The following is a 27,359-nucleotide window of genomic DNA, read 5'->3' as shown; positions in this document are numbered from 1 at the left end:
GTTAATATTGCGAAATATTTTTTTGGCAGATGGTCAACAACTCCAGTTGTAGTAAACGCATTTTACAGTTCAACCAAGAACCAGATAAGTAAGTTTCAATGCTATAGTATTTGTTTGTATGATATAGACAGGGAATTAAACAACTTGTTTAAACTTATTGTTGAATGTCAGTCCATGCAACTAATGGAATGAAAAAAAATGTACTGAAAAATGATAATTTGTCTTCATTCAAAGCAAAAACATTTGAAGTCTTAAAGGGCAGTTGAAAAGATATGGAAAGCCATAAAAAGGAGATATTATTATAAGTATAGTCTCATTTATCGCTATACCTGTCAATGTCTCTTTGATATAGATTATCTCGAAATAAGAATATGTAGCTACAACTTAAGTAAGGCGGTCTAATTTCTTGTAATGACAGAAAATATTAACAAACCACATGCAATAGAACGTGCAATCTTTAATTTAACGCTTAGACGTTCACTTATAATAATAGTGTCTTCAAATCAGATACTCTATCCCAATAAACTATAATGAAACCGTATGCTTGCGTAAATCAGACATTTTTTAAAACTCGTATTGTTTTCGGAGTAATTTTTTTTTTTTTGAATTCCTTATCTTTTCTAAACAGACTTAAATGTATAATGTTGATATTATGTTTCAGTGTTCCCAGCAGGAATATTGCAGCCACCATTTTATGGAAAAGGATATCCAAAGTGAGAATGATTTCATGGTTATTTTTTATTATAGTTTTGAATAATGACAACATTTTTCAAATTATTTCTTTGTAATCACTATTTCACAGGTTTTTATTGTACCTCTAGGACAATATGTGCTATTTTTGTTCAATGAAGCCCCGTGTTGAATTGTTCATAGATCGTTTCCAAAACTGCAAAATCAATTTTAACCAAACTCCAAATGATCGATCCTAAGGGTGTCGGGATGAACGTTTATGAATTACATTTTGGGATATCAACAACAATGGTCGCCATGACTAAAAAAAAAAGGATATTGGGTAAATTGCAAGTAATTGATTTATTATCTTGAAAACCATTAAACATATAATTTAAATATCTGATTGGGTAAAATATTCAAATCGAATAAATGTCGAAATCTTCCTAATTACAATACGTACCAAAATATTTTGACGAATCATTTTAATAGTTCTTTCCTCTAATAAACGATTTGAACCATTTTTAAGTACCGAATATCAGGTTGTTTGCATATCTATACTACTAAAATAACGAGGTCCAATTTTTTAGCCGGCATGAAGTTAAAACGACGAATCAAGGAATTCAACTTTATATATAACTAATATAGGACAATGGTACATGGTGTTGATAAAACATTACACCATTCCCTTTTCTTTTCCACATAATTACTATTACCAATAGTTAACAAGTTCCTGGTCGAATTCGATACCGATACCAATAGTACGTGTTACCTGTTACATAATGTGTACGTTCCGCATCTGTCGGTTGCACCAACAAACGGTGTATTTGGGATTTGCTATATCACACCTGGACTTCGTCATTATACAGAGATTGAGTGACACTACTTAATTAAATCATTGACCCAAAAAAATATATATCTACAAGTGGTTTCCGGTTGTAGTAAGAAATCCAGGACGGATTCAAACAAAGATTTTGAAAGCACAGAAAACTGTGCACCTTATAAGCAGCATGATGTTATCAAATGACAATACGAATACTAAAAATACAGGCTGAAAAGGTACATTAAATTCACGTAACCGCGATGTCACGGGTGTGTTCTAGTTAATATTATGAAATATCAGCTGCGAATCACAATATGAAGCTTTCTGTCGAGTGAGCGCAGCCAACGAGTTCAAAAAGTTTCCATTGTGTATTTTACAATATAAATATGATGAAAATCTGATAATTGATTTATTGGAATGTGTTTGTGTAGTTTGCATTATAGAAAATGGTGTTTTATTTGTTTCGCCAGTTAATTGTAAGATGACTAAATAAGTCAATTTATTTCATTATGACATCGGTGATATGTTTGGGTCAAAGTTATTTAGGCCGGGTTTACGTATTCAACGTCACAAATCCGTGATATGCAAGCAGAGTGATACAGACAATGGGAACACATATACATAATATATTTACAGAAACAAATAAGAGCAAAAACTTTCAGCAATACTTCTAATTAAACAGAAACGATAAAGTGATCCCTGCTTGGAATGACGATTTTTTTACGCATTTTAGCATTTTGCTTATTATCTTCAACACTGTTGTAAATAAACAGATACTGTTGTAAATAAACAGATACGGTAAACTACAAAACTGATGATAAATACAAACTCCCTAAAAAATGCGTGTATGCATAAAACCATATATAGTTAAGTCCTTATATGACTTATTTACTAATGTACCTCAATGAAGATTTTGGCCTTTTTTGTCTTATATCTTTTTAAATATTATTAATGGATATACGAAAACTGTGAAAACAGCAAAAGTGATCAACAATATATATCAACATAATTTTCAATATGACTCAACTATAAATTTACCTTATATAGGAGTATTGTCTTGAATGATTTTTGGAAAAATTCAAGCATATAGACTAAATAAGCTGTCAGCCGCAAAAATAACTGCTTGCAAGGATCTGACAACGCGCCATTCTACTTTTTGTTTAAAAGACCTTTTGGGAGCTTTTGGTTTTGTCATAAATTTGAAGGCAGACATTGCATTGGCTGATGTAACAATTACCAGAACAGAAAGTAGAACAGACTGTTGTCAAATCTTCGTAAGCAATGCATGGACTCAGGATCTGTATTTTAATAAGATTTATCAAAAACATCTACAAAAATTTCAATATGACTTAAACATGTTAAATCATTTATCGATTGATCACAATAGTTAATGCCCGAAAATAAAACTCATCAAAGATACCAAGCTTCTAATTTTGAACACCAGACGCGCGTTTCGTTTACAAAAGACTCTCTAACCATTCTTATTAAAGAGCATTCTTAAATAATTCCGAAGATCCGAAAGGTTTTGCCGAATGCCCGTAAGGTAATTTACTCCTGGGGGTACATTTATTTTACACATTTTTTTTTTCATTTTTGTCATTGATCACTGAAAACATTTGAAGATATAAGAAAACAGAAAAAATAGTTGCACTATAAGATCTATAAGTATGCCAATATGATGACAATATAATATGGAGTCATTAATTACCCTTTTAGCATTTTTGTCTAATATTTGAGAATCATCATCTGTAAACGGCAAAAAATTTTAGAAATAAAAGAATAACATAATAAAAATATGACTGAAAATATTTTCCTTGTGGGAGTAATTGTCCTAAACAACGATTTCTGTTCAATTTTAGCGTTATGTATATTTTCCTGAAAAATGCAATAGAAAATGTAAACAGCAAGAATGAAAAATATTTATAAATCCCAGCATTTCCCGAAACAATCTCGTATATATATTCAAGTTAACTTGACATTAAGGATACTACCGAAAATACAAGGACTACTTTATAATTAGATATTTTTCGTGAAATTGTCACAGATAGGCGACTACAAACTAAATTTTAAGACAAACATGAAAATTCCAGTTTTCCTATTGTTAACTTCCTATTTTCCAGTAATCACATACATTCTGTCCAAACGTACGGTGTTTAAATATCGTGATATATATATATTTCTAATGTATAAATTGATTTACTAGCTATGAAGTCCGTTATCTACTGTTGCCTATATTTTTCGTGAAAATGGATGCGGAGTACTATTTGCCAGATAAGAGTATTAGGGATTCTTCGGACCTATACTATATTTCTAAATTAGTATGGCGATGTTGCTTGTCTTGTACAGCAAATCCTTTGTCTATTTTTTGACTCAACCTTTAACATATTAGTAAATGATATTCATTATAAAGTATATATTAAAGTATGCTTATTTTAGCGAGCAAGGTACTGTAAAAAGTTTTTGTAAACCTAAATTAATGAACACAATATTATAATTTCTTCTTTTACTTGGCATCAACGTACAGCTGACTAAACGGTATAGGATTTTCGCATTGTTGAAGGCAATACGGGGACCTATAATTGCCTTTGTCTTCATCATATTCGCAATCATACCACCTTTTCTCATTTTTTATATTTCTTTGCATTTATATAAAAACGTTGTTGACAAATTAATTAAAATTAAATGAAGAATTCTTTTACTTTGAAACTTGATTTGTTAACTTAAAGATAATATGTGTCATGTTATTTCTATAACAGATCACTCAATTACGGCGGTATTGGAATGGTAATTGGCCATGAGATAACACATGGCTTTGATGACAGAGGTATCAGTATAAATGTAGTTTCTTACATTATATCTTTAAGAAGGGACTTATGTTAAACAAACAGTCTTCTGATAATGTTAAGAAAGATGGCTTTTAATAATGAAGGTAGTCACACATACATTCTTTTAAGTAACAATCAGTTTTTCTCAAATGTGCATGACAGGCAGTCTTGGACTGTTATTGCTTTTGATTTTAAACATAAACAAGATATCTTCTTTTGTGATTGATTTTGTAACTTCTTTTGCGTGAATCAATATATAGAGCATCAGGTGAACGACGCAGAACGTATGTAACATAAACCAGGAATTGATGAAAACAATTTTTTTATTGATTCTAAACTCTAGAGAAAAGTGCAGGTCGCTGTATTCGCTAACCGAATGAGTGTGTAGTTTTGTTTTCTAAGTGTCCATGGCTATACACCTGCAAATTATAACAGACTTAATATTTGCATGTAGGTATTAACTTAGAATATATGTTTATAGTAATTAAAGACAAACACACCAGAACAATCACTGTGAGCGAATATGTTAATCGTATGTAGCTGAACATCATCTCATAGAAGAAGGTCGTAAACTTCAAGTTTAATGAAGCTTACAAACCTTCTTATCTTGTACATGTATTAATGTTGTGTTTATTAGTTGATAGTATAACATTTCTAAATTTTTGCATCATTATTTTTCTTTGCAGGGAGACAATTTGATAAAAACGGCAATCTTCAGCAATGGTGGGACAATGAAGTTATCACAAGATTTAAACACCAAGCACAGTGTATTATTGATCAGTACAGTAATTTTACACTGAAAGACGTTGACATGAATGTAAGCTTAAAAAAATAAATAAAATCGGAAACTAATTGTGTAAACACATATCATAAAATAAAACCCTCATGAGATATCTGTAATAGGACAATTATTTCCTTTTCATCAAAGCTCTTAATTTAGATTAAGACAAATATTTGCTGTTCCGGTAATGTAAAACACTTCAAATGTTGACGTAAAAGACGAATAAACGGAATTGCTGTCAAGCATAAACAATGTGTCTATTAGAAACTGTATGGATGTTCGTTAGGTTTTTCATACTCGTAATTTCCCCTTTCGATTTCTACTATATGCAATTGAGCTGCCACTCAGTTGTACCGCCTACATCTTCGAACAAGAATTTTTTGTAAATGAATTATAAATGTACTATCTCAACTACTTAACATATTTACTGTGCTTATTCAGTAGGCTTTGGGGGTATCACAATAGCAATGGCTCAAACAGTTTACCAAATTGCAGTTGAATTCTCCTCCCACAAACTGATCAACTGGTAAAATATTTGAACTATTTGCTTCAGTGAAAAGTTGTTAGTTTGAAGTGAGTGCAGTGAAATAAAAAGTAAGGTGTTGTCTATGTCTAGAAAGTCAACCAAAATAATGACTAACTATAATATGAGTCACTGGTTTAAAAAGGTCTAACTTTGACATAAAAGCTTCTATCCAATCTAAATTTTATAAATAATTAGTTCAAAACATTGTTTTGTAGGTCAATACTTTATAGCTTTGTTTTCTAACAGCAAGTTAGTGCGTTATTGTAATCGTTTAAATTGCTTAAACATGAACTGTTATGCATTTGTAACTTATAACATAACAAACGTGAAAATTGTATGCTTTGCAGTAATTATCAATGCCGTTATTTTTTATTAAGCTGAATGGTTTACAGACGCAAGGAGAAAACATTGCTGATAATGGTGGACTAAAGCAAGCTTATAGAGTAATACACTATTTTTTAAATTTTGCAACGAAAGTTTTTAAAAGATATTTTTTATCTTTCAAAATGTGCAATTCAAATCTATATTGAGGTGCACTATTGTAGTTTACAAAAAGAATAGGTCAAAAGAGAAAAGCATTTTAAGATTTGAATTTGTTTGAAGTATTTCTACTTATTGAACAGCAATGCATTATTTATTTTTGGTGACATCCTATTTTGTTTAGAATGCATAATAAAATTAAATACGATTTAAATAGTGCGCGTGTGTTCGTTTTCCTGGAAAAACTGAGATTTGAATAACAATGTTTGATTATATGTCTAAAGGAGTCAAATAGATATCTCATCAATACATTACACTCATGCATCTGTGTACTAAAATATTTACAGGAATGTGCTCCTGACACAAAACTGCTCCAACAGAGTTATCAAGAAGAAGAAATGAAATAGACGCTATATACGTTTCATAGTCACTATCAAAGATTTGTTGTCCGTTACGATGTGACTAAGTCTCAACTTACAAGCGACGTGTTCACGTGAACATAGATTTTATAATACAGAATAGTCGAAATATCTGTAAATGTACAGATTTTGTCCTATTCCTGATTGTGTCATTTCCACAGAGAGTGTATTCTCATAGGGGTGATGCTTGCTTGGATAGCAGACGAGGCTTATACCGTCGACGAACCCGGTATCGCTCATTATGCGATTCTGTTGTTTTTTCTTACCTTGAGTGTATCCTCATAATGGATTAATGAGATATAGGTTGCACTTTGTAAATACAACTGTTTCGCAAACCACGCCTCCTTTGGGGAGATATATAATATTCATAGATATTTTGTTTTGTTTACCTACTGGTTCCCAGATATGATCTCTATGTTTCATATCGTAGAGACATAACTTGGGAATGTTACCAGTATAAATAGACATGATTAGCGGTGGAATTGAATTCTGAGGAAGACCCAAAGTGAAGGGAGGGGTAGTAAAGGATTTTAGTATAAGCTGTAACTCTTAAGAAATTCGGGCACATAAATGATGAAAATATGCCACACAGCCCTATAATTTGACCTTGGAAAAAATAGCAGAGCATATGAACTTTCCATTCTTGAATAAATTTTTACGAAACTTCATAGTAAAAGTGGTTCAGTTTTAGCCATTGTCTATATTAACAGAAGTGCAACCTATATGCTATTGTTGTGTCTATTAATTCCAGTGTATTCGTTTGAGATTGGGTATACAATGTGTCTATCGATTCGATGGATGTATTTTGAATCACCATATGACGTTACTCATCATCATGTCGACATTATGATCATGGTAATTTGTTTAATTTTGATAAATATTTTAATGATATTCCAGGCATATACAAACTGGTTAAAGACACAGTCAGAAGATGACCATCAACCTCGCCTTCCTGGGTTATCGGAATTAAGTGATCATCACTTGTTTTTCTTAAATTTTGCACAGGTTAGAAAAATATATGTTTCATTCTCCAAAAATCAAGCTAGTATCATCATCTATATTTAAAGATTGCACATATTAAAGATTCAGTCCATTGATTATAGTTCTAATTGAAGAAATACCGAACTCCAAGGAAAACTCAAAATGGAACGTCTCTAATCAAATGACAAAATCAAAAGCTTAAACACATCAAACGAAAGGAAAATAACTGTCATATTCCTAACTTGGAAGTAGAAGGAATCAGCACTCATTTCTGACATTAGAATATTGATATTGTTTATTTGAAATCTGTTGTTTTAAATATATGGAAATCATTTATAAATAGAGAATGAATTTCCATTCTGAATAATACATATTTCCGTATTGGCTTAACTTATGATCCTTTTCGGTTATATCAATAATTTAACGTTTGTTTATTGTTTTCGATTAAGAATAATCACTTAATGCACATTAAATGTCGAAATTGGAAGTGAAATTGTTACCGTTGAATGTTATTCAGATGAAAATCGTACTACTTAAATTATATCAGGACTGCAAATGAATTCGATTATCTGGAAAGGTTTAGTTTCGTAGAAGTTGACAAAGCAACCAGCAATACTCTTGTAAATTGGCATAATAACTTAAAGGAAATACTTAAAACTAAAATCAGAGATCCAAGAAGGTTTTATACTTATTTCTTTTGAAAACGTTTGAATATGAACGTGTTACAACATCGTCTTAACTGTCTTAACTTAACTACCCAAACCAAATACCCATTACATTGTAATAGAAATTGTTTTAAAAAATAAACAGTGAGTAATAAGATTATCCATTAAAGCGCTTAACCTGCCGAATCTATAAAGTGTAATTTTTATTTTCTAATTCCGAGACGAAACCGCCGCAGTTGAACTGTTAGTCCTTAATAGTATCATAAACTCACTAGTCAGTGCTTCGGTTTTGTATGACTTGATTTAAAACACACTTTTTGCTATTAAATTTACGTCCCTGTTGGTCATTTAGCCCCTAAAAGATTAAGTATTTGTATTTATGCATCCTAATAGCTTTCAAACTTTTAAGTTTGAGCGTTCCAAATATTTTTTTTTAAAGCGCTTACTTAATCATCTAGATATACAAATGAAATTTATCCATTCAACTAATCCTAAATTTATAAACGTTAATAGTTGCAATGCTCTTTTTATTAAAATAGCAGGTGTTGATCTCAAGATACTAACATTCAAAATGAACGGGAAGAATTTTTCTTCCAGTTGTTAATTTTTATTTTCTTGAAAGAAAGGTTCCCTTTGCTTCTTATCATGCTTATAGAGTCTATGTTTGGTTCGATCGTTTACGACTCTATTGAACGTATCATTGTCAGTAATAAAAAAATACTTTTCAGCAGGGATATATATATATGTATAGTTAAATGGTATAAAATGTTTGATTTGGTCTCTTTAGATTACTTAGTTTTAATTAACTCTATATAATGATTAGGAATATTTCTTTTCAAAAAGGACCTTATTTTTTTCAACTTGATTTTAATAGGTATGGTGTGGGACAATGAGACCTGAAGCATCAGTGAACCGGATTAGAACTGGATTACACAGTCCGGGCAGATTCAGGTTTGTTGCCGTGAAAGAGTAAACTTTATCATGCTGGTTACTAAATTAACTGTTTATTAATTTCACGATTCCTTTCATGTACAAACTTTACAACGTTTATCACAATCCCAGAAGTCAACACTTCTGTGTCTATGTACTGTATCATTGATACGGTCATAATTATAAATCAACTCTTTTCTAAACTTTTAATTTTTCGAATTGCTAAGAATTTTCTATCCCAGGAATATATTACCTGAGCTGTATTTGGCAAACCTTTTGGAACTTTTGGTCCTCAATGCTGGTCAACTTTTGCCTTTTTAACTTTTGTGATTCGAGCGTCACAGATATAGACGAAACGCACGTCTGGCATATAAAATTTTACTCCTGGTATCTATGATGATTTGATTATAGTTCGAAAGATATCTGAATAATATATGTGCAGAAAATCTCACAAAGTTTTATGTAGTAGAGAATTGATAAGAAGTAGTGGATTCGTAAACGATAATCAACGAGCGACTTTAGTCGCAAGTTGATTATCGTTTACGAATCCACTACTTCTTATCAATTCTCTAGCTTAACCTATTTCTAGTAAACGGACTGTCTGTTTTACGCTTTGACAATGAATCAACGATATTTCATAAAAATAGTTTCGTATTTTGTCTTTTTTATTCTATAATAGCTGGAAATGATTATATCCACACGGTTCGCATCTATATTTAGACATTTGACAAGTTAACATAAGTTTAAGATAACTTAAATGGGGTGTTAGCTCCCCTTTTTAACACCAGATTCTATTTTTTGTATATACATATATCATTTAATGTTTAATCATTACAAATTATTCAAATTGAATAGATTTTGGTTTATTTAATTTATTCAAAAGGTGATATATTAATATACTGAATTTATTTATCTTGTTTTGAAAAGTTAAAAAAATTTAAATACCAAAATTTAGAACCTTCAAAATTTATATATATAATATTTAGCAATATGATTTGGTATATTACCGACCGTGCAAGGGCTGTATAGCCAGTCAAGGTCGTTAAAAACTTCCATATATATTGGTATATTGAAGACTAAACACCGTTAAGCCGTTCTTAATCAAATAAATATTATTAGCGTAGATGCCATAAATCTGCCATTTCATAATGCTCAAATTCATGTTGCTTTCCTAAAGTATCAAAATTATGTGCTTACGAATTAAATTAAACGAGTTGCGGAGGGTATACTGTTTTTGACCCGTCCGTCCGTCTGTCCGTCCGTCCGTCTGTCCGTCCGTCAGTCCGTCAGTCCTGTTTCTTTTCATCGCAACTCCTCTCAAACCACACAACAGAATTTCACGAAATCTTTTTAGATAATAAGGACATACTATGTAGTTGTGCATTTCGACAGGAAATTACGATTCAATTCTTTTTCTAGGAGTTACGCCCCTTTGAACTTATTTACTTTAATGTACTACTGCAACAGTTTGTCATCGCAACTCCTCTCAAACCACACAACAAAATTTCATGAAACCTTTTCAGATAATAAGGACATACTACGTAGATATGCATATCGACAGGAAATTACGATTCAATTTTTTTCCAGGAGTTACGCCCCTTTGAACTTATTTGTCCAATATACTACTGCAACCTTTTGTCATCTCAACTCCTCTCAAACCACACAACAGAATTTCATGAAACCTTTTCAGATAATAAGGACATACTACGTAGATGTGCATATCGACAGGAAATTACGATTCAATTTTTTTTCCCAGGAGTTACGCCCCTTTGAACTTATTTGCCCAATATACTACTGCAACCTTTTGTCATCGCAACTCCTCTCAAACCACACAACAGAATTTCATGAAACCTTTTCACATAATAAGGACATACTACGTAGATGTGCATATCGACAGGAAATTACGATTAAATTTTTTTTCAAGGAGTTGCGCCCCTTTGAACCTATTTGCCCAATATACTACTGCAACCTTTAGTCATCGCAACTCCTCTCAAACCACACAACAGAATTTCATGAAACTGTGTAGATAATAAGGACATACTATGTAGATGTGCATATTGACAGGAAATTATGATTCAATTTTTTTTTCTGATACAATATTTTTTTCTTACACTTATTTTATTCCTCCAATGACAATGTGGGGACGTGGGGTATGTGAGCGCGCTCACTAAGGTTCTTACATATTTAAATTTTGTTTAAACTGTTTCCGTTTCATCAAGTTAAGATTATTTTAACGTTATCACATTTGGCATAAATCGTTCACCGGTCAATAAACTAGTTTTATCTGTGGTACGCATTCTGAATCCCCATCATAATTGCTCTTGCTACGGATGTACAATGAATAATTATGTTGATTTCATAAACTTACCATCAAGCTGTTCATACCCGTGATCGTCGAGTCGTTGGTAACAAATGTTATAACGGTGATATTTACAGTGCAAAGTTCGAACCTTATACCCGGAATGAAATTTTTTCATTGTAACTTTTTTCTGGACAAAAATATTGTTTTAATCCTAGAACATGTAGAAGTATTATATATTTCATTTTCATATAATGGCGATGATTTTGTTTCTGTTTTTACTGTCAAAGAAGTAGTTTTAACCCCTTTCTTTAAAAAAAAATAACACCCAAAATAAAACAAATTCAATAAACATGAACAAACCAAGATATATATATGTCATTAGATTACAAAGGCGAATTATCAATGAGACAGAAATACAGTTAAATGACATGTATTGACAATTAAGAGCTTTAAGAGTACTATTCATTTACTGATTGATGTCAGCCATCGTGGTCTAGTGGTATCATGCATAGACTGAAGACTCTATTGATTATGAAGAAAATACGCGCGGGTTCGATTCCTACACATACCACTCGTTTTTGAGAGGATAAAAGATCGTAAGTTAAAAGTTTAGAGTTATAATATAAGTTCTCTTAAGTTAATACTATGGTCAGTGGATTCTTGAAAAGTAATCTACAGTAAGAACAATAGCCTGACGTCAGAGAAATGGGTTAATGTTTTGTTAATTGAAAAAATCATCTATTTTTTAATAAATACAGCTTAAAACATCCTTAGAAATAGATGAAAGGCTTCTTTAATATGTCAGAAAACTCACAAGGATGCTTAATAACACCTAATATATATATATATATATAAATAACGTGTGGAACTTGCAAGTTGCAATATGTTGGTGAAACAGAAATACCATTCAACATCCGACTGAATAACCATACAAAAGAAAGAAACTGCCCAATCCAAGACATCTTTTAAGAGAAGGGCATGATTTTGAAAACGTCACATTTCAAATCACTGAGAAAAACCAATATTGGGACACGCAAGGAAGACAAGAGAGAGAGAGATTTTGGATGCACCAGGTACGGACTCTTGAACCTGATTTAGTCAATTAGAGAGACGAGAAAAGATTGAAAAACAAATCAAAATAATAATCTTGAAATCATACAATTCATAGAATATCAATAATTATGCTAAACTTTTTTTCCAACTTTGTGTAGTTTAAGCTACAAAAACATTTTTTAGTCATGCATCCGATTTCACCTTGATAGATGCACACGCCTGATGTAGCTAGTTTGTCTAGCGAAATATTGCGTATATCTATTTAAAATCTAATAGAACTTTTTAATGTATCAATTAGCGTGTTTAAGTTATATTCTTAGACATTTATATAATTTTTATTCAGTAACTGTATCAGTTTATTTTCACAAGCTGATGGACGCCTACATAGATTGGATGTTGATTGTTGCTATTTTTAGAAATTATATATATATAGATATATATGCAGTTTCATTTGACTCTTCCATTTCTCTGAGTCCAACAGATACAGTAACAATTTTACTTGTTTGATTAATTTATCCATGTCACGACGAGTTTAAGTTTTAATTGTCTATAAAGTAATCATAGATGCCAAGATTAAAATTTTGTACGCCAGCCGCGCGTTTGATCTACAAAAGACTCTTTGAAGTTCGAATCAAAAAGTTAAAAGGCCAAATATAGTACGAGTGTGTCCTATTCTTGATTGTGACATTTTGACTTAGTTTGGGTTCACATGGCGGGTGATGCATGTTAAGCAAGATACGGCTTTTATGTCGACACACCTGTCATCGGTCCATTTGGAGTTGATGTCATTCCCTCTTTGTTTTTGGTTGCTGTCTTTATTTGTCTCTTCGGTACAGATTTTAGAAATGTACACATCAGTGAACTAATGTCTCTCTAATTAACACAATTAGTACAATGGTAATCTGATATACAGATATTATATGAAATATTGCAATTCATGGTATTCTAAGGGATTAAAAATGTAAAATATTTCGATTGTTTGTTTCAGGGTCATTGGAACACTACAGAACTCAAAGGAATTTTCAGAGATTTTCAGCTGTCCCAATAATTCATATATGAATCCAGCAAAGAAATGTCATATTTGGTAATTGGGAAAATAAAGAAGCATGCATAATTAAGAAGCTCTGTGTTTCAAATTTTGAATATGTGATGAACCAATATAAGCGATGAGAAAAATGAGATTAAGAAGAGTTCATATTGGAATTTGCAGTTTGAGCAGTAAAGGAAATGACACAAGGGTCATGTGATATTCATACAGAGGAGTTATTTGTGCCTAAGTGGACACTTTGTGTAAATATTCAGATAATACAAGATTTTATATGTTGTTACATTTTATCATTTTTATATTTGTTCTTATACCAGATTGACATACTAATATGCCATTTGGTGGATCGTAATTACATGTGATTCACTGAATAATACATGTCATACATTATTTTAAAGATTACTTTTCCAATTAGAAGTGTACATCAAAACTTAAAATATAGATAATGGGCAATGTAAGATGTTATACTTACAAGATGTCAATACTATGTTGTATTGCTTAATTAAATGTCTTATTTCAATATAATTTTAAATATAAATTATTGTACTGTCATACTGATAGCACACAAGTTTTGCATAACTTTTGTTTTTTATGTCTGTATTGCATAAATTGCTGTTCTATGACCAATTTCAGTCATATCATTATTTACCTTTTCACTTCGCTGTACATTTATCTGATGGTTCAGAAATTGTTTCTGTTATCATATTTCATCAATACCGGTAGATATATCTCAGGTTTTTCAATGAGTGTTATACACTTTATTATATACTGTAGACACGAGAATGGCAAAATTATGATTGTGAAAGTTGTTTTATAAATAACTGCCTAACAAACTTATTTGAGGAAGATTGAATCAATTAACTCTGATTTTGTTTACTTCCTCGTTTAACAAATAAATCTAGTTGCATCGTGTTAACACAGAATTGATAATTAATTGTAAATGACGGAAACTATTTAAATCGTGAGCGCACAAAAAGTATTGTTGTTGATCACCGTTTTGTGAACCAAAGTAATTGTTCTCTCGTATATTAACCCAGATCCTAGAAATAGAATTAAAAGTTTCCATTTATATGTCAAGTGTGCCTTTGACAAATTTAAAGTGAGGAATAAATCTTGTTGGACAGCAGTGAATCAAATATATTTACAATGAATATTTATTTTGTGGCAAAGACCTTCTTTACTCTTTATATGGACTTCAAAAATTATTTGCATATATGCGTATTTGTATAATATAACACATAGTACTTTGACCATTGTGGGTAAGATATAATTTCAATATTTTTCATCATTTTTGTACATTGAGTAAATCATCTCTCGCCCAAACAAAGCGCTGAAACTACATATGACATGTGTATTTTAAATAAACCTCATTGTTAAAAACATGCTCATATTTGAACCCATTTATAGATATCCAAATGAGGACGGGAGCGATGTACCACGCACTAAATATTTACGACTAGAAGTGTTATTTATAGCTAACAAAAAACTGAGAGAAATATTCATAAATATCTATAAATCAAAATGTTTCATGTATACCCATAAAATGCCCCTTTAAATCTGTACTTAAGGATTAATTCGGTCTTTCCACTTTGCCGACTTATAACAAGCAATTTGTGGAAAACAATTGTCATAATCAAAAGCGTATTAATTGTTCGATAGCATATACCAAATAATCAAATATCCTGTCGACATATTGAGAAACAAAAATGCCCGATAAGAATTAAAAGTGGCGGAAGAAACAAAAATCCAAATTCAAACAAAATCAAACCTTTTTCCACTTTTCCGTTATTTGGTACATGATATCGAACAGTTAATACGCTTTTGAACCTGACAAATTTTTATCCGAACACTTTTCTATATAAGAGTTATCTCCCAAAATTATCTTGTGTTTACTTCTCCTTCGCCACTGTAAAAGATTATGACAATTGTTTCCCCCAAATTACTTGTTATATCCTCAGGAAGTCGGGAATAATTTTGACGGAAGCGATTTAGAGACTTCTCATGAGAGTTATTTATGTATTTCATATAAGTGATATGCATTTGTAACTGATAAACTATGATTTGTAGAAATCTAGGGCTTTTGATTTGAGGTCCTTGGTCCACCAAAAAAGTAAAAAAGAGGTCAAGAGAGGTCATATCCCTTTTTTATTTTGTCTTATTATCGATTCTCCTCAAAACACTTTGGGATATCTACAAAATATTTAAAAAAATATTAGTTTCCACATGTCGAAACACATACATTTTGGTTGAGAGGTAAGTTAAAATTTAATTGAGAGTTTCCACACTTTTTAAATTTAAAATTAGCTGTATGGTGATATACATTTTTAGCCATAAATAGTAGAGACCGATTGACTTTTGATTTGAGGTCTTTGCTTTATGGTTTAGAAATTGATGTCAAGTTTAAATTTTAATTTGGCGTTCTCGATATTGACCTATGCTGTAACTTTTTATTGGTAAATACTAAAGCCTTAGGGTATTTTATTTTGGCTGTTTTGAAAACCCGAAGCTCCCATTTTTGTCTTATTTTCTTGAAAAATTACAAAAAACAGTGTGAAGAAAGGTTCAAATGAAACTGGAAATGAAACTTTGTAAACAGAAGAACCTACTTATCTCCCTTATTTGTAGCAAAAACATACAGAAACCAGATATTATTGCAATAAGCGAAAATTCAGCTATTATCTGACACCAAAATTGAAATTTGAGACCGGAAGTGAATATTTGTGCATTTAAGGTGGAAAGACCTTCAGTTGTTTTCTGAACAATTGGTTAGAGAACAATTGTTTTTTTTAATGGTTTCTTATTTCTTTTGTATACTGAAGTGCATTTTCATTATTGTGTATTGAATATCTTTTTCTAGATGCCCTTCCATAAATTGACACCAATAAAAAATTTCAACTATTTGTTGTTCTGTTTGAAAAAAAATTAAAACAACACGTTAAAAATTTCGTGCGTCCGAAGCGCTTTTCTGGATTTACCTTCATCAGGAACGGTCAAGGCCGATTAGTTGAAAGCCAAGGATGTATAAAAATCTAAACAATTGAAGAGCTATATTATCAAAAAGAGCATAAAAAAAAATAGCCAAATCCATCTAAGGTCAACTTTGCCGGAGGTAGTTGAAACCTTAGTTTCTAATAATTTCAAAATTTATTAACGTACAATTTTAAATACGTTTGTTGTAAACCATGCCAGTACTGATTACTGAGCTGATGATAACCACCAGCAGAGGTATCGACCCAGTGCTGTAAAAAATGAAAACAACACGTTTTAAATTTCATGCGTCCGAAGCGCTTTTCTGGATTTGAAAGTTATCAAAGCCGTAAGTGTCCAGATTGATGCAAATTTCTTTTTTATATACTGGCATTGAATGAACTTGGTATAATTCTCGACTCACAGACCAGTTTTTAATTTTCAAAGAAATGAAACTTGCGATCTCCTTGCATTGCATGTACGAGGAAAAGACTATGACAACAAGAAGGCGTCGTCGTCATGAGGAACAAAAAGGTATATGTATTTGTATACCAAAAAGTGGAACCAACTTTTCAACGAAAATTGTACGTTCTGAGAAGACATTTTAAAGATTTGTTTAAGTTTGCCGTGTTTATTAAAACAGACTGACCTTGAAATTCGAATACAGTTTATTATTTTTATTAATATATGTTAACACCAGACCTATGATATGAATTAAAAAATTACATTTGAAAAAGAGGAACAGAGGAGACATATATTTCTGAGTTTTATTTCACAAAGAACATTATTTACATATTCTGGACTTTTCAAATTATCTTTGTTTGTTACATTTTCTAATGAACAAATTTTAAAACTTGAACTTAAATAAATCCATTCTATATTCATTTGAATATTGATGAATTAAATTTTAATTTTGTTATGTCTCACGAAGCATTACAGATGTTCTAATGCACATTTGTGATTAGTTTGTAACTGTCGGCATTTTGAATACAACATCTGGCTTAGTTCAAGTTATCAAATTAACTAGACTGGAAGGTTCGCATGGAACTTCTTTTGGAAAACTAAAAAACAAAGTCTGCTAGGAAGATATTGCTATTTTAAACATGTTGTCCTTTAGGGATTGTACGGATTGATATTGGTGTATCAACAATGATATCGCTCGACTAAAATGTCGAGAGAAACGTCCAACAATGAATGTGTTATATTCAAAGAATTCATATTTTAGAACACATTTTTGATTCGAATGCGAAGTAACTTTTACAAATGTGTTGTAGCATTAACATATTTATTTTCCGTTTTGTCAATATATTTTCATGATTTTTGGAAAGAGAGAATAATAATGTGTAATTAGGTAGAATATCATGTCCGTTAAAAAAAGGAGTGGCTGAAATCTTTCAAATAAAGCGGAAATATGCATCTTTCCAAAACGTCATCCAAGCATAAAAAACAGTGATCGTGCAGAATCAAATAAATGTTTGAAAATAAGAATAAAGGGAAATATTGGGACGTAAATGAATATTACACTTAATGAATGTGTTTCATAGAGGGACTTCAATGGATTAGCGTTCATCACTGAATGCTCAAAACCCGAAACGTAAAAGCTGAGAGGGAACAAATGTCTGTACTCATAGATCCAATTTTCATAATTATGGCAGTCATTTTGAAAATTCAAAAGTCAAATAGCAACTCTACACAACCATTGAACATTTGTGTAAAGTTTCATTAAGTTCGGAGCATTTTGAAATTTTTGGATTTTTTAGCTGTTTTCATGGACCATTTCCAAATTTCCGAAGACAAGATATCACAATGGCACATGACAATTAACATGCCATAAAAGTTTCACTAATCTACCATGTTAAGTGAAAAATGCTGCTTTCAGGTTTTTCTCAGAGGTTTTGATGGTGAACTTTTCCCTCGTTTCCATGGCAATGACGGCCATGCTGGAAAATTTAGATAGTCTGTACATCTATGTATAACAGGCAACATTTCCAAAAATTTTTATTCGGTTGGTTCTAAAAAAAAAGACATGGAATTTAATTTTTTTTAACATTTGTTTGCAGTTTCAATGGTAACTGCGTCCATTTAAAAAATCCAAAAGTCTTACTGCACATCAACATATGGGGATCCTTTTTTTGCTGATGTAAGATCAATAACGGTCCAGTAGTCTCCTAGGAAAGACTTGGACAAAATGAGGTGTAATAAAATTTTATAATAAGAATAGAGAAAAGATACTGAGAAAAAGCAAGAAGTCACCCGGCATTCATTCGGGGTGACTAACAAGGTAAATGGAAAAAGGAAGTCCATATAACCTGACAAAACCAATCGCTCGACTATATCGATCAACGGAACGATAGGAAAACAACTGTCATATTCCTAGTACGGGCATTTTCCGAAGAAAATGGTGAATCGAACCTGATTCTATAGATTATCAGTTGAATAGTAATTGGTATTTGTAATTTCAAAATCAAAGAAGAATTTCAATTACTAGCGAACAAATAAGTTACTGACATGAATTAAAAAAAAGTTTATGATTCCTTTTTGGACATTTGAGATACCAACATTGGTGCAGTCTTCCGTATGCACGGAATAAAGCAAATTGTAACGATTTTCATTCATTTCCCAATCATATTGTCAATGTGGACAACATGTGTGGCAATTGCATTCGTTGATGTTTCCAGATTCATGGTTGATTTCACAGCATTGATTTGTTTTATAGTTGCGGCTAGAATCGAAGTAGTCGTTGGAAAAGTAGTTGAAGTTGGAATAACCGTTGTAGTTGTAATAGTAGTTGTTGTTGGAATAGCAGCTGTAGTTGGAATAGTGGTTGTGGTTGGAATAGCAGTTGTAGGAATACCAGTTGTGGTTTGAATCACAGTCGTTGGAAACTGTCTGGAAATAAAAAGATCATGTACAGTGTTCATTTAGGTTCAATCTTCGATAAAACACAATATTATAATGGAGGAAAAGGGGAGAACCAAGATCTATAAAGGTCAATTATACATATAAGTCTAAATATGTGTGCAACGATACTGATAAAAGATTAAAAAATGTATACAAACAATTTGAAATGATATCGAAATAAACTTATATGTCGACCTAACAAATGGCCTTCACTAATAGACCGAATTTGATCTGAAACGGTCATGTTGATCTGAACAGTGTTTAAAAGATTGAACAATGAATCATTACGTTATTTTCAGTTTTTCAGTCTATTTTTAGACTTATCAATTGAGGTAAATGTAAAACTGTTCAAATATTTCTCTTGTAGTCTGTGGCTGCTATTTACCTGTAGCCATACAAAACATCACACTGAATTGTCTGAAATGGTACTGAAAAGTACTGACTTGAATGTTAGAGAACTGTCTAAACAGTACTGACTTTACCGCAGTGGATAAGACTGAACATTGACTGAACAGCTGAACATGACTGAATAATTTTTTGTTCATACCTGTAAGTTCCTAATTAGATTAAAATTACCGTTTCAGACTAAAATTCATATATTAGTGCTTTGTCTGTGTCATTTTTTCCTTCAAAAATGCATTAAAACAATTTTATTATGTGTTTGTTAAAAGACCTCCTTTAGACAGGTTAGTTTTTTAATTCTGCACTTCATCGTCCAAATATATCTCCATTTATGTAGACACCAATGTGTATGTTAATATCCCAATATATACTCTCTTTGTTCAATAACTGAAAAGTTGTCAGCTGATAAAGTTGAGCTAGGAAATGGAAGACCGATTTCGTTCACTGATTCAACTTGGGAACAATTATTCCTGTACAAATTACAGATAAACGTGCTATGTATGTATGTTTTTTAATCTATATGAACACAGACAGAACTATAGAAAATAATCATTGTGCACTATCAATTTATATTCACATGCACATCTGACATCTCCTGGTGTCTTTATATAGATGATCTGTAATTGATGTTGATAATCTATGCCATACATTGGATGTTGTTTATCATACATCAAATTTTACAGTCGATTCTTTTAACAAGAATTTGGTTGCATTTTTTGTTTTCAATGAAAGCTTTTTTTGATATTGCAAAGCATATTTTAAACAGCTTGAGATCGAATGCTATGAGAAAATAATTAAACTTGAAGGAACAATAATGTAATTTTCTTATTGGTGGGCCAATTTAAGACGGATATTTAAAATATTGCCTTCTAATTGCTTGTGATAGTGATATAACAGTTAGCGCATAAAGTGCAGTTTTCTACAAGATAAAGTTGAGACATCCCTCAAAGATATCCAAATATTATAAAAGAAATTGAAAGAACAGCTTCAAAGACCAACTTCTGAATACATTACACCTCACGAAAAAAACTGTGTCCAAAACAACTTTTGAGTAATACATGTTCAAATGAGTACTATAGTACTAGTAGACGATACTTTAATAGAATACGAGATACTAGGCACTAGGAGACAGGAAGGTTTACCGCCTTTGCACTTAAATTAAGAATTTATTTGAAACATTTTTTTTTTAATTTTCCGATAAAGCAGTTAACAAAAGAGGTAAGCAAAGCAAATTCTTTAACATTATTTGCTGCTCTTCTCTGAGATCTGAATATTTTTCATAGTAATCCATATTTCAATTTCTTAGCTTTACATTAAAAAGAAAAATACCAAACTCCAAGGAAAGCTAAAAACGGAAAGTCTTTTATCAAATGGCAAAATCAAAAGCTCAAACACATCGAACGAATGGAAAACAACTGTCATATTCCTTTATATAGAACAAATTGTGGATTAAACCTGGTTTTCTAGCTAGCTTAACCTCTCACTAGTATGACGGTCGCATAAATTTGTTTTAACATGACGATTCAATTTTTGTTATTTATTATTACCTGTACGTATATTTTCTTATTGTTCAAATATTTGAACATACTGAAAGTTCCAAAATAGTCTCTATTATATAACACAAATAAGTATTTGTTAATACTTTTTCTTATTTACATCAATTCAAGAAAAAAAAACCTACTTTAGTGTATGGTGTTTTGTTGTTGTCGTAAAACCATAACTGCTTTTATTAATATTTATAGACAACTGCCACTTATTACAATTTTCATAGTTACTTGAATACTCTAATGTCTTATGTAATCCTCCACCACTTTCAGACAATTATAGCAAATGGTCCGCAAACATAAAAAAAAAAATGAAAGACGACTTTTTAATATTCACTGGTTTACATTTCTTGCATTAAGGGATAATGCTGTCGGTTTTGATTAAAGCTTATATCTATAAATACAGTATCAGATATGTTTTCTTTTTTTCAAAGGAAGTGTCATACATGTACATATTTTGTAAACCTTTATATAGTTCAGGGTTTATATTATCAGTCTTAAGTAATTTATATAGAATAAAAATCCTAGTCTCCAAACTGTGTCAAATGCCTTCTTTAAATCTACACCAATTCGCAAAAAGTTTGGTTTTTATTATTTATATATTTATTGATAATTTTCTTTTTTTAAGATAAGTCCAAATTGTGATGAATTCGTTGTATCTTCAAAAATCAATATCATTCTGTTTATTTATAACGGAATTGAATATCCGACTTATACAATTTAATAGGGAGATAACAAAATGTTTTACTAACGTGTTGCAAACTTGAGTACATATTTCACCAGTTGGGTCAAATTTGACTCTGCTGATGCACCATGTGAAACACTTTTCTGCTGTTACAAGACGTTCTGCTTTTCCACGAGATACAAGTTCTGTTGCAATCTGAATTGCTGTAAATATAGAAAACAACATTGCCATGAGAAACAGTTACAAAATAAGAAAAAAAAACGGCGTTTGCTATTAAATAAAAGCTTTGAACAAAATATCGTCCATTGTTACTAAAAGGTCTGTTTTTACAGTAAGATTCTACCTGACGATATCGGGATTGGGGAACTAAGTCAAATCTCGACCGGACAGGTCAATAGATAAAAAACGATATCAATGCACAATTATTTCGTAGAAAGATAAAAAATATAATTTTTGGAAAACTGTAAAACCTTCTTTTTCTAAGAAGAGTCATCATGCCAACAAAATATAGTTTTGAGTGAAAACAACAAAATTGTTACAAAACAATTTATAGAACATTTTAATACCTTTTTCAACTGTAGCTGAGGGAATTGGAAATGTCACATATGCTCAATCTTCATTCCACCGTTTGAGAGATACAAAATCATAGAGACTCTGAGAAAAATTTTGACTTTAAAAAAAAAAAAAAAATCCCACCGAGAAGGTAGATAAATGGTTTATAGCTAGCTTAACCTCTCACATGTATGACAGTCCCATAGAATTTAGTTATATTGACAACAATGTGTAAGTAAACCAAAGCAAAAATGAATTATAAGTCAAAAAGTCAAAATTTTGGGTCAGCAGTGAACATTGTGTTATAATCCTAATCCCTATAAAAACAAACAACTATGGTTATCTTTTTTAAAGATTTGGTTTTGAAGTTTGGTTGTATCTGTAGAAAACTTATTTCAAACGGAATAGCACATCCTCATTTTTACGGAGATGTTGTTTACCGTGCCAGAAAATTTACAACATGATCCTGGTAAACTTATTGATCCTTTAAATAAACTGATTCTAAAAGGTTACCAATTCAACACTGTCATTAGATCTTTGAATATTGTTTTTATTGGTATTAATATTGATTTTGTTATCAGTAAATTGTTGCACATTAATACGCCGTTAGTTTTCTGGTTTGAATTGTTTTACATTTGTGATTTCGGGGCCTTTTATAGCTGTCTATGCGGTATGGGCTTTGCTCATTGTTGAAGGCCGTACGGTGACCTATAGCTGTTAATTTCTGTGTCATTTGGTCTCTTGTGGAGAGTTGTCCCATTGGCAATCATACCACATCTTCTTTTTTATAACTATGACAACAACAAAAAAAGAAAGATCAAGGTTTGTGTATGATGACAACAACTCCACATATTTACACTTGTGGATAATGCTAAGGTGTATACTCTTCTTGTTCGCAGAATCAGGACTATGGCGTTAGATACATTTAAGATTTTAGATAATATTGCTCCTTCATTTTTGAACAATCTTATAAATATTAAATCTACAAAATACTATTTTAGAAATAGTTATACATTAGATGTTCCCCGAAAAAAACCCACCTACTTATGGAAAAAATCGTTTAAATATGCTGCAACTCCCTGTGGAATAGTCTTCTTGACCATTAAGGACGGAAAACAGTTATTTCTCAATTTGAGAACTTGATTCAGTCTTTGAATGGTTTGAAATGTCGATGTTTTGCATGCATTTGAATTCTTATTCATCGCTATTATACTGTGAGCTCTGCAACTCATTTCCAATTAGATTATTATTATACTGTTTTCCATATTTATTTTTTAACTAAAATTTTTTAGCTTAAGGAGTAAAACCACTAATTCATAGCCCAATTTCTATTTAATTCTGTAATTTCAAGCAAAAATTGCTACTTAGTTTTAAGTTTAAATAAAGTGGCAGTCATTTCATGTCAAAATTATACCTTATCCTGACTTGTGCTGAAAATTTAACATACACTTAATTGCATATTAGAGCGCACTGTTACTGAAAGTTTATAGTATAAAAACAGTTACTTCTGATCTGAACAACAGGGCAAATGTGCCCTCCTATTATAATTTTATATACTTTTGTTTATTATTCAAAAGACACTTTTAGCAAAGGTCCTACAGTGATTCCAAGTATGTTCTTTCAGACCGGGGCCCGAATTAGTGGTTCTATACCTTAAATGAATTGCTTTTTAAACTGAACACTTTTTAAAATTTTGACCACTGCTGACATGCTTGTGAGGCCACATGAGCTTATGTTTTTTTTTGTCAAACAGTTCTATTTAAATTGATATGTTTTTGATATTGATAATTGATATTTGTATGCTTTATGCTATGCTGATTTAAAATAAAGTTTTATCTGTCTTTATCTTTGGAAGTTACAATAATATTAAAAACCTGCACGTATAAAAATAGATATACAAAAATTGACGAAATCCTCAAATTTTAATAAATATTTATTTGGATACTAAGTTAATTAAAGCATATGACCAGTATTGTTTCTTAGACAGTTAGAGGTAAATAAAATATGAACGAATGTATTATATAATGTGTTAATATGTTAATTATCAAATTTATACATCAAGTTGATTGTGCATTAATTTTTAAAGTAGGTTCAAAAACATTGAAAAAATATACATTACTGTGACTTAGCTTTCGTATTTTCTAAAGGCATGTCATTTAATCAATATTGGTTGTTTAAAGTGTGTATCTTTCACACAATACACACTTCTCGGCAATACTGAATATTTTTTTACCGCTGTTTATGTGTCCAAAATTGTCAAAAAACTGAGATTTCAATTTTGATAAATATAAATATAATGATTTATTGTTACAAAATGTAGTTTCTTATAAAAACGTTTTTTTGTCTTTAACAATACTATAAATGAATGCTTATGAAGCCACCAGGTTCAAATAAAGACAATGTCAACTTCACTTCGATTTATTTTTCAATTTTCACCACAGGTTATTTTAACACTTGTGATCATTTGTAGAAAGAGAGATAAAAAGAAAGAGTTCACAAAAAACACCATTGAAAACTAAAGACTGAGCAACACAAACACCACCAAAAACCGGGTGCTAGAATTCAAGCGGAATTTATCTCTCGTGTCGTAAAGTTTTGTTCTCAACCGACCCTTATTGTCAATCGTTAGATCCAAGTCAAGCTATAGGTAGCACGGTAGTATTTGCATTCCAGAATTTAGGTTGCTCTTTTGTGTACCCGACTTAAGTCAATGTATCTGAACAGTGTGATTGGACAAAAAATACAGTATCAACTGAACATACTTTCCCAAACTGAGGGATGAAACAGGTGTAGAAAAATATGAAATAATTTTACATACAGGTGAAAATGAATTTTGAGAATTTTTTAAAATTTTGTATTCACTGCATGATAAAAGACCTAAAAGCACTAGTGGCCTTAGGTTTTTAAAGATAGCAAAAAAAGTAAACGGTCATGATACATATTTAAATTCATTTCTGAAAATTATAAGGAAAGTACTTCAGTAAACTGTGTACGTAGAATTTTGGGCAGTGCTAGAAAGTGGTGAAAAGTCTAAAAAGGCTATCATTATCTCTTATGGGCCAGGAAATACTACCGTGCCACCTTAACTGGGATATATATGTTTACAATAAATCAATAGCGGTCCTTTTTTCACCTATACAATTTGTAAGTTTATCAATAAAAAGTTGATTAAGGGCAATTAGAATAAAAACAGCCCTTAAATTCCACCCCTGGGAGTGAAAATTGCTGATTCAGCAAATTTTGCCTGATCTGTGGGTTATAATGTAAAAATTTACCTAGAAAGTAATATTTCATTATTTTTATGTAACTTGCAGTACATTTTGAATAATAAATGTTTGCTTTAACTTTTCGCAGTGTCTGACACATGTGCAACAACTGAAATTTGAGACGCGACATATTTTAGTTGCCTGTACGTCTTATAATTTTCACCGAAATAAGTAAAGTGAATAATTTCTTATTTTTTTCCAGACAAGTGCAGCTATACTAGTTTTCTGTAGGTTTAATTTGTAGTTCTGTGGTAACATGGCACCAGTGTGAGCTTTTTTTGGAACCAGTAAGTGGTTTAGGGGTCCTTACTTATTCATTTAGCCCTAATATTTAGCTGAAATAGAGATAGTATTAGGGGTTTCTTTACATTGACAAGACAATTGTTTTGGACAAAGAATATGATTATGATTGTATATCAGCAAGATTAAGTAGTTTATTCATTTTCAATGCAAATATGATGAATTGTTTTGATTTTCTGACCCTGAACTACACAATAAAGGTAAATTGATTATTTAAGGGGACATAATTTAACTTAATGCATACATGAGAAATAGACAAACAGTCATCTTAGAGATATATTCTAGTACATGTATTGTCAAAAAGATTTTAGAATAATAGTTAACTGCCATCCAAAGAATCTTGTTATATTGCCTTCATAATCTGGAAATGCTTAAAGGAATGTAAGGCATGCTGTAAAATGTGGAATGGACTTTACTATCATTTTTCATGATTTGGTGCTTAAACTGTTTCTTTCAGTCAGATTAACTATAAATAGAGTTGGCAATCCAATAATTCCTCCTGAATCACCATGTTTTACTTCTGTGTTGATTTGAAACATCATATATTTGGGTTTTGTTCACTCCTTAAGTAAAAATGGCAAGATGAAAAAAAAGGTAAAATCTGCCAGCTGGTGTAGGGGTATAATCTTTAATTTTTTTTTTGGTAAGAAATAAGTGCAGACTAATATTCTTTATTGTAATATGTTTCCTAGTAAGAAGTCTATGCATCATAGGTGTTATGACCGGTTTCAAGTTTGTGATGTCTTGGTTAAAGTACATAACTGTATCTGTTGTATCATCAGTGAAGTGTAACTGTGCACGATTACAAGCCTCACTTTCATTTTTGCTACAGGAGAGGACACATCGCCTACCTCCAAGGTAAATATAATTTTATTTCTTTTGATCGGAACATGATGTGTTCCCCTTATTTAGGACTTGATTAGTCCTCGTTTATGATGTTTTCTTAAGGTTTTGATGAAGTCTTGGTTATATTTAGCCTGATTGGCACTTGAGATTGGCATTTCTTTGTTTGGCTGTCACTTGATGTAATTTTTATTTAAAATGTTGGCTTTTATTTTTGAATACCGTTGTATTCTTTACTAGTTACTAGTTACTATATTATCTCTATAATATAGTTGTGATTAATATGTTCCTAAGAGGACGCTTTTCTAATTTTCTTGTGACTATATTGCTATCCCTTTTGTTTCAGATGCCACCTGCCACGGTCCTAAAAAGGAGGCATGATTTGAAGTCGGTTAATAAT

The 27,359-nt window shown here is 31.2% G+C and overlaps 1 protein-coding gene across 1 annotated transcript in view; it reads left to right on the top strand.

Annotated features, from left to right (window-relative positions):
* LOC127720567 (neprilysin-4-like) overlaps positions 1–16,397 on the top strand; it is a 107,911-nt gene extending 91,514 nt beyond the window's left edge. The window contains exons 17-24 of the mRNA XM_052227178.1: positions 30–88; positions 662–713; positions 4,249–4,316; positions 5,004–5,134; positions 6,002–6,067; positions 7,421–7,528; positions 9,044–9,120; positions 13,443–16,397. Coding sequence (XP_052083138.1) covers positions 30–88; positions 662–713; positions 4,249–4,316; positions 5,004–5,134; positions 6,002–6,067; positions 7,421–7,528; positions 9,044–9,120; positions 13,443–13,542 — 661 coding nt within the window. The 3' untranslated portion in view covers positions 13,543–16,397. The remainder of the gene's footprint in view (positions 1–29; positions 89–661; positions 714–4,248; positions 4,317–5,003; positions 5,135–6,001; positions 6,068–7,420; positions 7,529–9,043; positions 9,121–13,442) is intronic.
* Positions 16,398–27,359: the final 10,962 nt, after the last annotated feature.

The sequence above is a fragment of the Mytilus californianus genome, unplaced genomic scaffold, assembly GCF_021869535.1.
Source record: "Mytilus californianus isolate M0D057914Y unplaced genomic scaffold, xbMytCali1.0.p SCAF_11, whole genome shotgun sequence".
In the NCBI taxonomy this organism is placed as follows: Eukaryota; Metazoa; Mollusca; class Bivalvia; order Mytilida; family Mytilidae; genus Mytilus; species Mytilus californianus.
Note: the sequence above shows the minus strand (reverse complement) of the source record. Positions and strands in the feature narration are given on the sequence as shown.